Here is a 17,617-nt window from a genome sequence, read left to right on the forward strand (position 1 = left end):
CGACCAATCAATCTTCTTCTCGGTGGACCAATCAATTGGTCCACCGAGAAGAAGAGCAACTCCAAGAGTTGTTGTAGAGAGAGAGAGCTCCAAGCTCCGAAGAGAGAGGAAAATTTAAGAGATAATAGAAATTATGATTATTTTAATATAATACTAGCATGCTATAGCTCTAATATAAAAATACAAAGGAATGACGGTCTATTTATAAATCAGGGAGGCCACTAACCAGGTCCAACTGGGTTCTAGAATTTTCCAGGTTCAGTTTGACTCAATTTGGACAAGATTTGGACCAGTTTGGCTCCCTTTTTTATATAGTTTGATCCACAAGAGAGGAGAGATAAAAATATCACAATTTTTTTGAATTAAAAACCCTTTCACGCGTGTGAAAGAGATTCCTACCTCAAGAGTCCCCCTTTCCTTACCAAGGTGTCAAAAATGCATCATTATTCCAAAATATCTCATTTTTTTAGTAATATCTCATAATTTTTAACTAATAAACCTTATACTCAATCAACTCTTCATTTATGTGAGAATTTACTCATTTTTGGGTATTTTATTTTATTCTTTTGGATTTATCTCATCCCAACACTTGGATTAATCCAATTGGCCCATTGGAACCTTAATTGGACCATAATCCAAAAATTTCTGAAAATGTAGACCCCTAGGTGGCTAAGGTCCCTTATACCATTTTTAATTAATTCCTAATGCACATTGGAAAGTTCATTTTGAACTTCTGTTTCAGGGGAATCCATTTTAGACACTAGGAGGATTTTTATATCCAAAGATATCTCAATTTTGGATTATCTCTCTCTAGATATTTTCTCTCTCTAGGTCAAAACAGGGTAAAACAAGATCTTTCTTCTATTTCAGAGAGGGGAATAATTACAAGAACAGAAGGGGAGGTTCTTACACTTTTACACCTCAAAAGCTGGAGGGAGGAATCTTATCTCCTATCGCACTTAAAAAACGCGAGATGTCCTTATCTCGCAGGTGGAGTATAATCTCTTTCATCTTCTTCTTCTTCAATCACTTCCAGCGTTACTGCCTTGGAAGTGGACGGTCGATTTGGGAACATCTCTCTTTTACTTCCCCTATTCTGAAGCGGAGGGCTTGCACTACTTTGGATTGAAACTGAGGGTTGGTTAGAGGGTCTACCTCTGGGATTTCCCTTATTTTGACAAAAAGGAACCTGATTACTCTTGAAGAAAGGAGCTGGAGTCTGGAATCTTGGTCCCTGACTTCCCTGCCCCGAAAACCTTGATCCAAAAGGAGTTGGGCAAGCCATACTGCGATGTCCAAATCCTTGACAGTTATAGCATTTCACTTCTTTGTTCAAGGGTGGAGCTTCTGAAGTTAAATTCTAGGGGATTGCGTTCCAGGAAAAAGACCTTTCTTCCATTCTGGAACTTCCCATATCCTGAGTTTGACCTTGTTGTCTCTTAGGTGGTGGAAAGTTGGAATTACCTTCTGGAGCTAGAAATCTTTTAAAATATGAAGGTGCTAGCTTGGGTGGGACCTTGACATCAAAGGCCTTGGCGAAATCCTTCACCATCTGCACTGCTTCGGCCATGGAAACTGGCTTGGCATTCTTCACTAGGATATTCAAAGGTTCATTCAGTCCCCAAATGAACTTGGCCACCATCAGCTGTTCTGCATCTAGCGATGGTGAGTACTTAAGGAGGAGAGCGAATGCCTGATGATATTCTTCAATAGTTCTACTCCCCTGGATTAACTCTAAGAATCCGTTCATCTTTGTTTGCAAAAAGCCGGGAACACAGAATATCTTCCTTAGGTAAATCTTGAGATCATTCCATGTCTGGGTGTTTCGATCCATACAGTTTGTCTCACAGTGGTTTCTCCATGCCACTCTGGCTGTTTCCACTATCTTCAACCTTGCAAGAGCCATTTTACTCTTCTCATTGTACCCAGTGACATCGAAGTATTCTTCCATCGCTTTTATCCACTTCTCCACAGCCTCACCCAAGTTTTCCCCTTCACCCTTGAAAGGTCCAGGCTGCGATCTATGAAGAGTTTTACGAACCTCCGGGTCGAGCTCTTCCTCATCGAGTTGGAGATTAACATTCCTACCACGATGACCTCGATCCATGATCCTATCAATACGAAAATTCTTGTTCAGACTCTTTTCCCCAAATTAACCAAGACGCTCAGGTGAAAAAACCACTTTATTTATAATTCAAATCCGACTTTAGATCTAACTGATTCTGGGGTTCTTTAGATTGGTCAACCCCTCATAGAATCCTGGGATAAAGATCCCTTCTACAAGAAGAACATACAGAACTCCTTTACCAAAGAATAATTCATTCATATTCTTATCACAATAATGGTCCATCAAACCAAAAATTCCATCTGGACATTCCTCCATGGGAATTTCAGTTATGGAGGTTCTCAATTTGTCATTCCTTAATTAGATCCACTGGGTGAAAGGTCAAACAGCAACAATCTGTCAGCACAATCCACTAATCTCATAGTGATTTGCTGAAATCATAATCGTCATTCCAGTTACTAACATCATCACTAGGATTCGTCCCATTGATCCTTATTGTGGCTTTGTTCAACTTATCTTCTTTCAACCAGAATTCTGAAATCATTATCTTTCAATCAAAATCCAAATCAATTCATCAATTTTCAACCAGAATTCAAAAATCATATCAACCAACATTCAAATTCATCCTCTAGATAGCATTTTTGTTTATAACTTCAAGGTCTTAGATTTACTCGAATATATTGCTAGTAAAGAGCTGCAGTTATACCCACGGTATATACATGTAATCACAGTCCTTGGAACTATAAGGTAAATACCATCATATCTAGGCCTCAAGCAAGTTAGGGATTCCATACAATTGCGGTACTTCCATCTGAAGACCCAATTTCCAATTTATGAATCTTCATTCTAAATATCAATTTGTATAAATTTCATCACACAATTACAATCTTTTACTGGTACTTCATAAATTTTTGACATTTCTTGTTACTCGGTTGATCCACTTTAGCCAAATCGCTCTGATACCAGCTAAAAGATCCCTGCTCACTCCGCGCAATGAATTCCGGGGTGCTAGCAGTGGAAGTAGCGCTTCTTGCATAGGGCAGAGCCTCTCACTCGCGGCCTCACACCCAGGGATATCCGGACAAGAGACTAATCCCTCGGTTTTTCCAAAATCGAACCCGAAAAAACTTCCCTCGCCCAGTAGACAGGCGATTCCTCTAGGATATAGCCAATCAACCAGATCCATACCGGAGTTCAGAAAACAACTCTAACTCCTTATTCCATTTTCTTACTCGACGCACGCGTGGGTATCTTCGGCAACCTAGAGCCCGAGCACCGTATGGTCAGCACCCTCTAGGCTCCTTTCGCAAGTCACCTAGCGCTTCACTCATAGGTCACTTCCTTGGTCCCTCATCCATCGTATATCGGAAGCTCACCATTTAAATCGAACCGAGGCTAGTCAAGACCTCGGTCGACCTTGCTACGCGAGACGTCCTCCATTGACTCTCCGTCAGCTATTGCAACTTTATCACTTAGGTCTCCACGATCTCATTCACAAGATGGTCAAAATGCTTCCCCAGCATTCTTGACATAAAACAGTCATTTAAAAACAGGTTTCATAAATACAGTTTCTAAGGAACTCTCATCTTTCCACATTGTTCCACGTCATTTCTTGTTATTCCACATTCTTCTACATCAATTCACATTGCTTATTCTGCATCTAGTCATATGCATCTATCCTGATCACATCACATCACAACATATCCACATTACATCTCATCCATTCATATCACATCACATCCATCTACATTCATTCAGATCCACATCACATCCACATATCATCACATCACATTCACATCTATTTACATCACTTCACATCCATTCACATCTACCCAAGTCCACATCACATCACATCACATCTCATCTCATCTATCCACATCATATCTCATCCATTCATATCTAACTAGATCCACATCACATCACATCCATTCACATCTCATTACGTCACATTCACATCTCACCACATCCACTCACATCTCATCATATCCATTCACATCCATCACACCCATTCACATCCCACATTCATTCACATGCATATATATCTCATCACATCTCATTCTCATCCATTTACATCACATCACATCCTTTCACATATCATCACATCTCATTCTCATCCATTTACATCACATCACATCCTTTCACATATCATTACATCTAATTCACATCTTATCACATTCACATCCACATCCATTTACATCACATCACATCTCATCCACATCTCATCACATCCACATCCACATCACATCTCATCACATCCACATCTATTTGCATCACATCACATCTCATCACATCCACATCCACATCCACATCCACATCCATATCCACATCCATTTACATCACATCACATCTCATCCACATCTCATCACATCCACATACATCTTATCACATCGCATTCACATCTCATCACATCCACATACATCTTATCACATCGCATTCATATCTTCTCACATCACATTCACATCTTATTTACATCGCATTCACATTTAGTACCGTTTTCTACTTTCAATACTGATAGGACTTTTCTAAGTTTCTGCCAATTGCTTGGCCTACTTAAAGGTACTTTTTCTCAATGGATATTTTCATATTCTTTCTCAAATTTCTCAAGTGAAATATATTCAATATTCTTCTTTTGAGTAAAAGATTCATGGGATGTACAAATATCAATTCTACCCATATTTCCCAATCATCCAATCTCATGCAATCACATCATATAACATCTCATCACATCAATCCAAATCTATCCTGATCACATCACATCACAACATATCCACATTGCATCTCATCCATTCATATCACATCACATCCATCTACATCCATATCACATCCACATATCATCACATCACGTTCACATCTATTTACATCACTTCACATCCATTCACATCTACCCAAGTCCACATCACATCACATCTCATCTATCCACATCATATCTCATCTATTCATATCTAACCATATCCACATCACATCACATCCATTCACATCTCATTGCATCACATTCACATTCTTTTGAGTAAAAGATTCATGGGATGTACAAATATCAATTCTACCCATATTTCCCAATCATCCAATCTCATGCAATCACATCATATAACATCTCATCACATCAATCCAAATCTATCCTGATCACATCACATCACAACATATCCACATTGCATCTCATCCATTCATATCACATCACATCCATCTACATCCATATCACATCCACATATCATCACATCACGTTCACATCTATTTACATCACTTCACATCCATTCACATCTACCCAAGTCCACATCACATCACATCTCATCTATCCACATCATATCTCATCTATTCATATCTAACCATATCCACATCACATCACATCCATTCACATCTCATTGCATCACATTCACATCTCACCACATCCACTCACATCTCATCACATCCATCGCACCCATTCATATCCCACATTCGTTCACATGCATATCTATCACATCAAATCTCATTCTCATCCATTTACATCACTTCACATCCTTTCACATCACATCACATCACATCTCATCACATCCACATCCACATCCACATCCATTTGCATCACATCACATCTCATCCACATTTCATCACATCCACATCCACATCCATTTACATCACATCACATCACATCTTATCACATCCACATCCACATCCACATCCATTTGCATCACATCTCATCACATCCACATCCACATCCACATCCATTTACATCACATCACATCTCATCCACATCTCATCACATCCACTCACATCTCATCACATTGCATTCACATCTTATCACATCACATTCACATTTAGTATCGTTTTCTACTTTCGATACCAATAGGACTTTTCTAAGTTTCTGCCAATTGCTTGGCCTAGTAAGATATATTTTCTTGATGGATATTTTCATGTTCTTTCTCAAATTTCTCAACTGAAATATATTCAATATTCTTCTTTTGAGTAAAAGATTCATGGGATTTACAAAAATCAATTCTATCCATATTTTTTAATAAAATTAATAATGCTCAAAATTTCACTTTTGATAAATACTCATAATTTGCATTACGCCAAAAATTCATCTTTTACCATTTAATTACTTGGATCTCAAATATCATGGAAATTCCTCTTTTTGTATAAAAATAAATTTACCAAAAATTCTTCTTTTTGTAAAAAATAAATTTACCAAACATTTACTCTTTTCTCATAGTCAATTAATTATGCATAATTATAATAAAATTATTTCTCATGAATATGATGAAAATCATTCTTTTGCATAGGATGTCCAATCCTAGAATATGGTAGGAAGTCCCCTTTTAGCATTATGCATAAAAATAAGATACGTATTATTTTCTAAAAATTTTACCATAGCTTCGCCTGGCTATTACTGATAATTCTCAGTTTTTTTCTAAAGAATAAAAGCTTGTAATAAAAATATGATAGTAGTTCCTCTTTTATGCTTAAAATCAAACTATGAATTTAAATCATAATTTTAAACAACATAACTTTGATTATCCCACTAGATTAAGCTAATTTTAACATTCCTCTTTTTTCGAATTGTTAGGATAATCCATTTCTCATTTAGAATGAATTAGAGTAATTTTCAACTACTCATAAACAATCTAAAAGAATCTACCATTATTTTAATAATACAAAATCATGAAAATATCATTTTCTTAGTCTCTAGCTTATCAAGCCTAGAGTTTAGCTTTGAATTAAGAGACTATCATTAAGAAGAATCCCTTTTCAAGGGATTTAGCCATAAAGATGGCTATTCTTTTTAGAGAGAGAGATTTACTTAAAGAAAGCATTATAATTTAAGCATAAAGGTTAACTTAATGCTAATCAAACATTAAGAAACTTAGGAAAAGCTTGATTTGAATTAAAAAAATCATTTTGAAAGCTTGTCAAGCTTAAGAAGGGTTGAGAAGAAGAAAGTTATTGAGAAAATTAGAAAAAAACCATAAAATTTGATTTTATATCCAAGTTTGACTTGATTCTCTAATTGCAATGAGGCCCCCGACCAATCAATTGGTCCACCAAGAGGAGAAGAGCAACTCCAAGAGTTATTGTAGAGAGAGAGAGAGAGAGAGAGCTCCAAGCTCCCAGGGAGGCCACTAACCAAGTCCAATTGGGTTCTAGAATTTTCGAGGTTCAGTTGGACTCAATTTGGACCAGTTTGGCTCCCTTTTTGATTTGGTTTAATCCAAGAGAGAGGAGAGATAAAAATATCACAATTTTTTTGAGTTAAAAACCCTTCCACACATGTGAAAGAGGTGCCTACCTCAAGAGTCCCCTTTCCTTACCAAGGCTTCAAAAATGCATCATTATTCCAAAATATCTCATTTTTTTTAGTAATATCTCATAATTTTTAACTAATAAACCTTGTACTCAGTCAACTCTTCATCTTATGTGAGCATTAACTCATTTTTAGATATTTTCTTTTATTCTTTTGGATTTATCTCATCCCAACACTTGGATTAATCCAATTGGCCCATTGGAACCTTAATTGGACCAGAATCTAAAAATTTCTGAAAATGTAGACCCTTAGGCTAAGGTCCCTTATAATAGATTATCTTGGAATTTTTTTCTTGTGTACCAAATAATTTATTGAGTTCATCCCATGCATCTTTTGCCCACTGTATCCCTGTGATATGATGAATGATCTCATCATTTAAACTGAGTGCAATAAGCCCCAATGCTTTTTCATTCCTACTCTTCCACTCATTTTTCCCTCTCTCTGGGCATTCATCTCTCCCTTCAACTAATCCCCATAAATTTTTCCTCATCAGCAAATACAAGGTTTTTGTTTGCCATGTATAAAACTGTTCTCCATTAAATTTGGCTATTTCCTGTGCTGAATTCATGGTGATGTGAAGGGGGTCTTACCTCTTGATCCAAATTCAAGATTCAAGGGCAGTGTCTACCCTTTTACAACTCAATCTGGTGTTTAATAGATGATTACAATAATTTTATCAGCATAAAATCACCAGAAATTACATTAAATTGAGAGTAACCAATTTGTACGGGATGGTTGGAGTATCAAACCAACTCCGATTTGCAATCTGAAGCTTTAGGGATCTGTATCAGATACCTAATGGTTAATTTGAACCCTCAATTGTACCAAAGTACAGTGATTAGCACTGATTAATCACTGATTAGCAAATTAATGCTCTGGTTTGTGTGCAGAAAACAGAGTATGCGGGGAGCCCAGATCTGGTGCCTTCCACTTCAAATGAGCTCAAATGCTTTCAAAGGCATCAATAGCAATGAGTCTAGTAGAGGATTAAGCCAAGAAACACAAGATTTGACCAAATAATGAAAGCTTAATCTCTGTTTTACCAAAGTCACCTGCAGATTTGATGAAGAGCTTGGATCTCTCTGTAGACTTGATGAAATTGATTTCTGTCTTCACCAGCTTGTAGAGCATGCTTGATTACCCTTTGTGCTAAGAGGAATTAGCTCAATTTGATTTGATGAGCTCAAGATCTGCAGAATACTCAGAAAAATCAGCGCTAAAGAAAACGGCGATTTCTCCTAAACGCCTTCGCGTTTTGCTGCGCCGTTTGATGTGCTTGTAGCTAGGGGTGTTGGCTAGCTTAAGCTAGAAGCTTGTGGCCTAATTTGAAGTGTGCTAAGAGCTAGAGACCCTCCACTGGCTGGGGGTGAAGGAGAAGAGTAAAAGCTTACTAAAAACTGATTTTTTTGCTAATTACTTACTAATCTTGATTAATTCACTAATGGGCTCATAAATCTGGTTGATTCTAGGCATGGCTCTGATACCATGTTGAAATTTGAGCTAAATGATGAGCTATGGTGGATCAAACACTAGAATCAACATAATTAACAAAGTGATTAGCAAGTGATTAAGACGTAATTAGTGAATAATTAGCAGATAGATTAATGTAGGCATGGATACTCAAAAACCAGCAAATTCTCATTAGGGCTATGCCTCAATTTATAGTGTTTACATCAAGCATCAAATCCCCTTGATTTCTCCATGATTCACTCCCTGAATATCTCCACCTCTTGCCTGATTCTCTCCACCTCTTCTCTTTTCCCTGATTATCTCCCAGAATAACTCCACACTCCTAAATTCCCTCATGCTACCCATTATTCTCTCCCAGTAGATTCTCCTAACCTTTTCACAGGTTCTTTCACAATTACATCTCCTCTTTTACAGCCTCTATCCAAGAGCTTGTTCCCACACACACCCTTTTCACTTGTATATTTCAACAGACACATGCTATGATTGAAGAGGCATGGTTTGTATCACGAGAAATGGAATGCATGAATCTAACGAGCATGAGAACAAAGAGACCTAGACATGTGAGTCGAAGAGTTATTTTGGAGAATGATGGTCATTGCCCAAAATATGTGACTTTTACAGTGGACCCATTAAGTGAATCCATTGAAGAGTGCAAAAAGAGCATGCAAATAGACTGAGCATCCATTAGCTTTTGAGGCAGTGGTATGTGGCATAATATGGGCTATTCGTAAGACAAGGCCTTAGAGCCATGTTACATGCTTTAGATATTTGTAAGGTTGTCAATGTGCATCACCCATAAATCCCACTAGGGAGGAGTGGTTCAAGGATGTGTGTGGAGGCGCTCAAGCAACTGTGAAAAGGCATCCAAATGGATTTATGGTGATCAATTCTTAAAAAAATTTACAAACAGAGAGGGACACATTTGTGCTACCTCACCATCGTGACAAGTAAATTATAATCATAACCTTTTATTATATCATATTTATGCATGTTAATTTACACTCGATGTGTTTTTTCTTACAAGGTTGTGTTTCACGCAGATATACATGAGAAGAAATGGTGGTATGTCATACAAGTCCCTCTTCATTCAAAGGGCATTTTTCAAGATAGGGATATTAAAGAGCTCATGGACGAAGTGGTAGTAAAAAATGAACATGCAGAGGATTAAGTACAAGATAAAGAACGCGAGATACCACCAACTAATTAAGATGAAGGTTTCTTTACCCAAGATAATGAGGATGGAATTAATTTCGAGCATAATGATAATGATGTTGATTCCATTGCTAGTGGGATAGGTCTTTTGGTTGATCTTGCAATGGGACATATGGATCTTGAGATAGACCAGTTTAGCATGTATGGATTTGATAGAAGATGTAAGAGATATTGGGCCAAGCTCACCCTAATTCATTAAACAATTTCTCAATTTGCCAATCTTGATTCAGTCCATATTTAATTATATTATTACAATGCAATTATGCTTCTTCTTCTTCTATGATATTGGAATATTTTTAGCTCTCGGAATGCTCTCTAGATTTCTTTCCCAATACGCGACTCTACTCGTGGCTATACATGTGTGGCTATAGCCGCATATTAGTGTCAGGCAAAATTCTGTAAGGTGTTTTGGGCTTGTGTACATATGGGATGCAGCATGGCATGTATAAAGCTTTGCCCTGGAATGCCCTGGCAGATGTACAGGGTGGATGGCTTGGTAGTAGGCTTGTACAAGTTTGTCCAGAGCATGGTCTACTGGAGGTGGTATCAGCCATTCGGTCGCTCTGTATGTGTACGCGTCCAAAAATAGAGTGGGCACTCATAGGTTGTATTCGAAGGTGTGCATGGAAGCAAATTGTTGGGGGGGCAATATAATGTGTATGAGGAGTGAGGAATATCCAAGATTTTAAAAAGAAAGCATAATTGGAAGGTAATGGACGTGTAAATGGCAAGGAGAAAGGTGGTGCAAGGGAAACGTGGAAATTGTGTCCTGCCTAACAAGACAGGACACAGTAGCATAACAAGACATATGTAGCCTATACTAACCTCATGAGCTGCATTAGATTCATCGAGCATGGGGTGCAAGAAGCCATGAGGATGGCGAGGTGGGCGGAACAGATCCCTCCGTAGTTGTTTGTGATTGTGGATCTTCGAAATGATCAAAGGTGGAAGAAGACCTCGATACTGTTAATTTGAGCCGTTCGTAGGCCTCCAAAAAGGACGACTGGTCGTCGGATGAAGGGCTCTGAAGAGGCGGCGGAGGGATATCCGCCACGCCCTCCAGCATTTTGACGACGAAAGACATGGGCGGCCGGGCGGTGGGGTGTGGCTGGACACACCAGAGCCCGATCAAAACCATGCGCTCCAGGCTGGCGGCTGGCACGGCTGAGAGGAGGCGGTGGTCCAGCAGGGCAGCCATGCTGGAATTATGCTCGTACAGAAGGGTGCCGCTGCCACCCTGGACTGAAGCAGCAGGGGTCGGATTGGCTGCATCCAATGATATAGCGGGGATGGAGTTTGCTGCATTTGATGACGTGGTTACTATTCGGAAGGCTATCGTGGGCAGGTAGCCGTAGTCGGCATCGAGGGAGCGCCTGCCGCTGATGAGCTCCAGCAAGACGACACCGTAGCTGTAGACGTCCGACTTGGCTGTGATGGTGGCGTCCTGCAGCCACTCCGGCGCCAGGTAGCCTCTCGTTCCTTTGAGGGTGGTCATGGCGAAGCTCTGGTGGTCCCGCCCGACCAGCTTAGCAAGGCCAAAGTCCGCCAGTTTGGCGTTGAACTCCTCATCCAGCAGGATGTTCTCTGGCTTCACATCGCAATGCACGATGCGCTCTGCGCACTCGTGATGCAAGTAGGCAAGCCCCTTTGCCGTATCCAGAGCTATCCTGCACCTCTGCTCCCAATCCAGCTGCGCCTGGTCTCTCCCCGGATTAACGCCGAACAGCCACCTATCTAAGGACCCATTGGCCATATGCTCATACACGAGCATCCTGGACTCACCCTCGATGCAGAAGCCCTTGAGAGTCACCAGATTCATGTGTGACACGCTGCCTATGGTGGCCACCTCCGCCCTGAATTGAGCCGAGCTTTGGCCATGGCCCTCTTCTAGCTTCTTCACAGCTAGCTTCACACCAGACGGCATCACACCTTCATATACCGCCCCAAACCCTCCAGAGCCGAGCTTTGTGGAGAATTCCTTGGTGGCCATCTCCAGCTCCTTGTAAGTGAACCTAGGAGGAAGCCTTGGAAGCGCCTGCAGAAAAATCTCTTCACTTGCAGCTTCTGATCTTCTTCTACCCCTTCTTAATTTGCACCAACAATTACACAACACCATGATTAAGCACAAGCTGGCACCAATGGCTGCACAGACAACTCCTATCACCTCGTGCGTTCTGGAAGAATGCCTCTCTCTCAGAACCTTGAGCAGCATCAACTGGCTGCTGTTCACCCTTGTAGGCACAGTTTGCAGAACTGAGAAAAGAGAACAGGAACCGGTGGCCGGGTCATACAGAGCCGCCTTGCAACTGCAACTCTTCACACAAAAGGAGCCGCAATCCTCAGATGAGTGAGCTGGAAGAGCAGAGAGCTGAGGTTGAAAGGAGACATTTACAGGAACAAAGGTGTAAAGGCTGGAATCGACCACGGCTGTGCAATTTGATGCATAAGAGGGCAAAGCTTTGAGAGGCTGGCAATCAGGGCCACTTTGTTGGAAACCTTGTGGGCAGCTGCACGCTCCCGTGGCCATGTCGCAAACACTAAAATCCCCACACTGTTCGGGATACTCGCAAGCACTTATGGAGGAGTTGTAAAAAATTTCCCATTGATGTTCAGTCCGGTAAAATGCTAGCAAGTTTGCTGAGGGAGGATCTATCAAAGCAACTCTCAAAGTGCGATTAGATGGTGGAACAAGAGTAGGAGCGATGGACCCAAGAACTGTTGAATGCTTATCATAGAACGTTAACCCATCCTCAACAGTCACATAGGCAACGGCCTCTGTATTAGCCGCTAGACTATAGCTCCAGTACACAAACCTTGAAGTAGAATCATTACTGTTAGTGAAAAGAATCAAAGTGCTCTGGTTGTTGAGCTCCATACCATAGTTGCCTGGGACATTGAAGTCGGTGCTGCCGCCCGGAACAGAGGACTCACTGTAGAGAGTGGTGTTAGCTGTAAAATTCATTCCTGAGTAGAATTGAAACACTGGGCTCTGGTCGAAGCTTTGCCATACAGTGGCGCCTTGCTTGTTTTGCAAAACAAGGTTCCCAGAGTCTTGGAGGGTAAGGTTGTGGACACCCATTCGTGCTGTGTGGGTTTGCCAGGCCGTGTTGTTGCCATCGTATTGGAACAGTAAATCTCCGTCTGCAGACAAGTAGAGCCGACAAGTGGTTGCCGCAAGAGGCTGGGCGTTATGGGCGGCCCATAGCATGGTACCAGGGTTAATCTTAACGTTTCTTACACCAGCCATACAGTAAGAGCCGGGGGAATCCCGCCAGGTTTCAACATTGAGATTAAACATGCCATTGGGAGAGACAAGAACTAAGTGGTTGGAGTTGATCTCAGGAGGAAGGTAAGTGTCCAGAGGGATACTAGAGGGTACTGAGGACTCGGAATCATCACAGATAACTGCAGGCAGCATCGAGGAAAGGAGAAAATCTAACACAAGCCAGTGCCAAAATGGCGAAACCATGTTGGAGAAGCAAGAAGAGACTGATCCAACACCACACACACAGATATACCTGAGGCCGTAAACCATTAATCCCATCCCACACACACACATATATACTGTAGACTTGTCTAAATAAATAAAAACTAGCTTGACCTTCGAAAAAATCATCTATATTTATGCGTTTATGTGTAAAATGTTTTCCACGAGGAGAGGCCTTCTCGAGAACGTTTGAGGGCTTTGATGCACGTGGGTTTCACCGTTTCTCTAAAGTTTTCAAATTTGGAAGGTGGAATCATTCATCCGTTCACACGTCGTCAGTATTGAACCCAGAGCCGAATGTTCTATTGGCTAGAAGGTTTAGTTTTAAATACCTTATTTTTTACTTTTTTTTATATTTTCTTCAAAACTCATCTCTCTCTCTCTTTATATATATCTCTATTTTTATATTTATATTATCTTAAGGAAGGGTTTCACAAAGCTGCCACTTGTCAAGAATTTGGAGGTTCTAGAAGAGGAGGAGGAGGTTTCGGTAGAATTTGATTTTGAAAGCCTCAAAAGACGTGTGAAGCACGAGTTCCCAACTAGTATTATCTTAAGGAAGAGTTTCACAAAGTTGCCACGCATTTAGAGGTTGAGGAAGGGGAAGAAGAGGTTTGGGTAAATTTTGAATTTGGAGTCTCAAAAAACGTGCTAAACACGGGTTGCCCACTAATACAAAGAAAAGGCATTGTATCTTTTCTTTTAAAAATAATGCTAGTTTTATATGTAGGGAACAAGGGTTGCCCACTAATACAAAGGAAAGGTATTGTACCTTAAAAATAATGCGAGTTTTATATTACTACCAAAAACCTCCCTTGCCTTTCCGCAACTATTGTATTTTTCTCTTTTTTCCTTTATTCTTGAACACTTCTAAGCCCATTTATTATTCATAGCCTAAAAGTTCAAGAGTCAACAATCAAGTCTTGTCAAGAGAGATTTTTCATGTAATCAAGTCTTTGTAAGAAATATATTTTTAATGTAATGAAGTCTTTTCAAGATCAACAATCAAGTCTTATCAAGAGAGAGATTTTTCATGTAATCAAGTCTTTGTAAGGAATATATTTTTAATGTAATCAAGTCTTTTCAAGAGACACATTGAAATGGACTTTTGCAAGAAGGCTTGAAAACATAGACACTATCTATCTATCTATCTATCTATACAAGATAAAGGAACAGTGCCTACCCCTGCACGTGGAGAAAGGAGAGGGAGAAGTTTTGAAAAGGAGAAAAGAGAAGAGAAGACAAGTGTTTGGGGGTTTCTTTCCCACACGCCTAGATGCATTGGGGCACACAGGTAGTTATTACCATCAAACCATTTACTCATTGAATGAGTTTCTTATATATATATATATATATATATATATATACATAATACATTAGTAGAAACCAAATTGCCCACCCCTCCCCCCTCCTCCTCACACACACACACACACACAGACATACGTACATATCTTCTAATATTATATTATGTGCATGTGGAAGAGAGAGAATATACACACACACACATATATATATTATGTGTATGTATAAGAGAGAGAGTATACATACACACACACAAGTATATATATTATGTATGTATGTGTATCTATAGGTATGTAAGCATGTATATATAAATAGATTTATATGTATGTCGACGCACACACATGTATGTTCATGCACACACACACACACACAAGCACATGATACGTGCACACATGCATACAAACACACATACACACACTCGTACGCATGGACACACGTGCAACACATAGACATATGCACACAAGCACATAAATACACTCACATACACAAGTACATGTGCACACACATAGACATGCACACACATAGATGTACACACGAGTATATTCACAGAGAGGTAGAGAATTTCTATGTAGGAGATAGTTTGTGTGGCAAGAGATAGTGTGCGTTTGCATTAGTGTATATGCGGTGTGTACATGTGTGTGTGTTGTTACCATATTATAGTAGTGATGTGTGTGAACACACTTAGGACCGCCGGGGCACTTTTTCCCTCACTAGGAGGTTTTTTCCCCCGTGCATTGTATATACGCCCATTATCTTCTAGGGCTTGTTATCTTTCATTTTTGGCACTCATAATACACTACTGTGTTGTGCTCAAGCTTCCTCATCTTCTTGAAGTTGTGTGTGCATTCCTGCAACCCTAATTCCAACAATTGGTATCAGAGCAGGCTTCCTCCTCCCGGGCAGCATCACCGGCACCTGCCGCTTCATCTCCTCCGATTGCAACGAGGTTTCACGAGCGTCTGCAGGTTAGTATATGCCGTGGGAGAGCCCGTAGGGCTTGGTCGTTTCAGAATTTTGATCTGAAGTCATTTCGCCCTCCGTTTTTGCATTCCAAGTACTGCGCAGGCAAAATCGTCCTACTGTGCAGATTTTCTGTCAAGATTAAAATCTGCAGGACAGGTGCCCATTCGTCTGTTTTGGGCTGTGCTATATAGCACAGGTCGATTTTATACAGGTTTACCTCTTGCAGACAGCATTTACATCTAGTAGTACAGTCATTGGCCATGGCTGACAACAATGATGTATTCCGCATGTTGGCTGCTGAGGATAAGTTGGATGGCACCAACTATCCATTGTGGGCATATATGATGCGACATGTATTGGTAGCAAAGGGGTTATGGAATATTGTGCAGGGTATTGATGCACGTCCTATTGTGGCTGGGAATGCTGCAAACACATCAGAAACAGGTACTGTTGATGATGGTGCAGGCACAAGTGCTGTAGCAGCTGTTCGAGAACCACCACTTTCAGCAGAGCAGATTCGTTGGGATGGTAGAGATGCGCAGGCTCATGCCTTGATTGCGCTGTCTGTCAAACGTACCATTATCCCACATATTCGCTCCTGCAGGACTTCTAAGGATGCTTGGGATGTACTTGCCACATTGTATCAGGCAAGAAATGAGGCTCGTGTTGCTTACCTCCGAAAACAGTTGGAGAATGAGCATATGAACGAAGGTGATTCTATGGATAGCTTTTTGACAAAGATCAAGGATTTCAAAGAGCAGCTCATTTCTGCAGATGAAATCCTGTCAGACAGTTCACTTGTGCAGACTGTTTTGAATGGTCTACCAGATTCTTATCAGGGTTTTGCTTCCACTCTTCGCTTGATGATGAAAGGCAATCCCAATGCCTTATCATTTGAGGAGTTAGTTTCTGTTTTGCTGCAAGAAGACCAGTCAAGGCAAAACAGGAATATTATGCGTGTCGCAGATCAAGCTTTCGGTGCTAGTCAGAGAAGCGGGAAAGGTAAAGCTGGCTTTTCTTCTAGTAAGCAGAAATCTGCAAATGCTGCGCAACCAAAGAAGGAAGACAAAGATGAGAAGAAGGGTGACAAACAGAAGACATTTTGTAAGTACTGTAAGGGAAATGATCATGTCATCAAAGCGTGTCCTAAGCTGGCTGCGAAAGAGGCTAAGAAGAAAGAGGCTGGTATGGCTGTTGCAGATGCCTCTCCTTCTAACAATGAATCTGCTAATGTTGTGCTAGATACAGAATGGGCATTCAATGCGCAGTGCAGTTATGACCCATCTTTGCATGACACATGTATGTCTGCAGTAGATTCAGATGTATGGTACTTTGACAGTGGTGCCACTAAGCATATCACCTCGCAGCGCAGTTTATTCACTTTCCTTGAGTCTGCTCCCACAGGGAATACTGTCACTTGTGCCAATAACTCCTCTTATCCCGTTAAAGGAGTTGGACAGATTGTGCTGAATGTTGCAAATGGCAACACCTTTACACTTTTTGATGCATTGTATGTGCCAGGGATCAAAAAGAATCTGCTGTCAGTCTCCGCATTTGCCAAAACAGGTTTGGTTGTAAAATTTGTGGATGACAGATGTACTGTTCATGATCTCTCTTGTGGTGACATCATTGTAGCATCTGGTTCACTATGTCGAGGGCTGTATAAGCTCAATATGGATGGCAAATGTGTAGAGGATTCAGCATGTGCTATTATGGATACGCAGGCTATTTCAAATGCAAAACTGTGGCATGCACGTTTTGGTCATCTGAATTTTGCAAGTTTGCTGCGCCTGCAGAAATCTGAAATGGTGTCTTCTTTGCCTAAGCTTGAGGCACCTGTCAAGCATGT

At 40.5% G+C, this 17,617-nt stretch overlaps 1 protein-coding gene across 1 annotated transcript; it reads right to left on the bottom strand.

The window, feature by feature from the left end:
- Positions 1 to 10,219: 10,219 nt before the first annotated feature.
- LOC147610290 (G-type lectin S-receptor-like serine/threonine-protein kinase SD2-5) lies at positions 10,220 to 13,554 on the bottom strand. Its single transcript, XM_086786455.1, has one exon. It carries the CDS (start codon positions 13,549 to 13,551, stop codon positions 10,861 to 10,863), a length of 2,691 nt encoding a protein of 896 aa, XP_086642581.1. The 5' UTR covers positions 13,552 to 13,554; the 3' UTR covers positions 10,220 to 10,860.
- Positions 13,555 to 17,617: the final 4,063 nt, after the last annotated feature.

Source organism: Cibotium barometz, chromosome 49, assembly GCF_041138505.1.
Source record: "Cibotium barometz isolate CiBa-2024 chromosome 49, ASM4113850v1, whole genome shotgun sequence".
Classification (NCBI taxonomy): domain Eukaryota; kingdom Viridiplantae; phylum Streptophyta; class Polypodiopsida; order Cyatheales; family Cibotiaceae; genus Cibotium; species Cibotium barometz.

Excerpts from the sequence above, each read along its gene's own strand:
- LOC147610290 (XM_086786455.1), bottom strand. The coding sequence starts at position 13,551 with ATGGTTTACGGCCTCAGGTATATCTGTGTGTGTGGTGTTGGATCAGTC.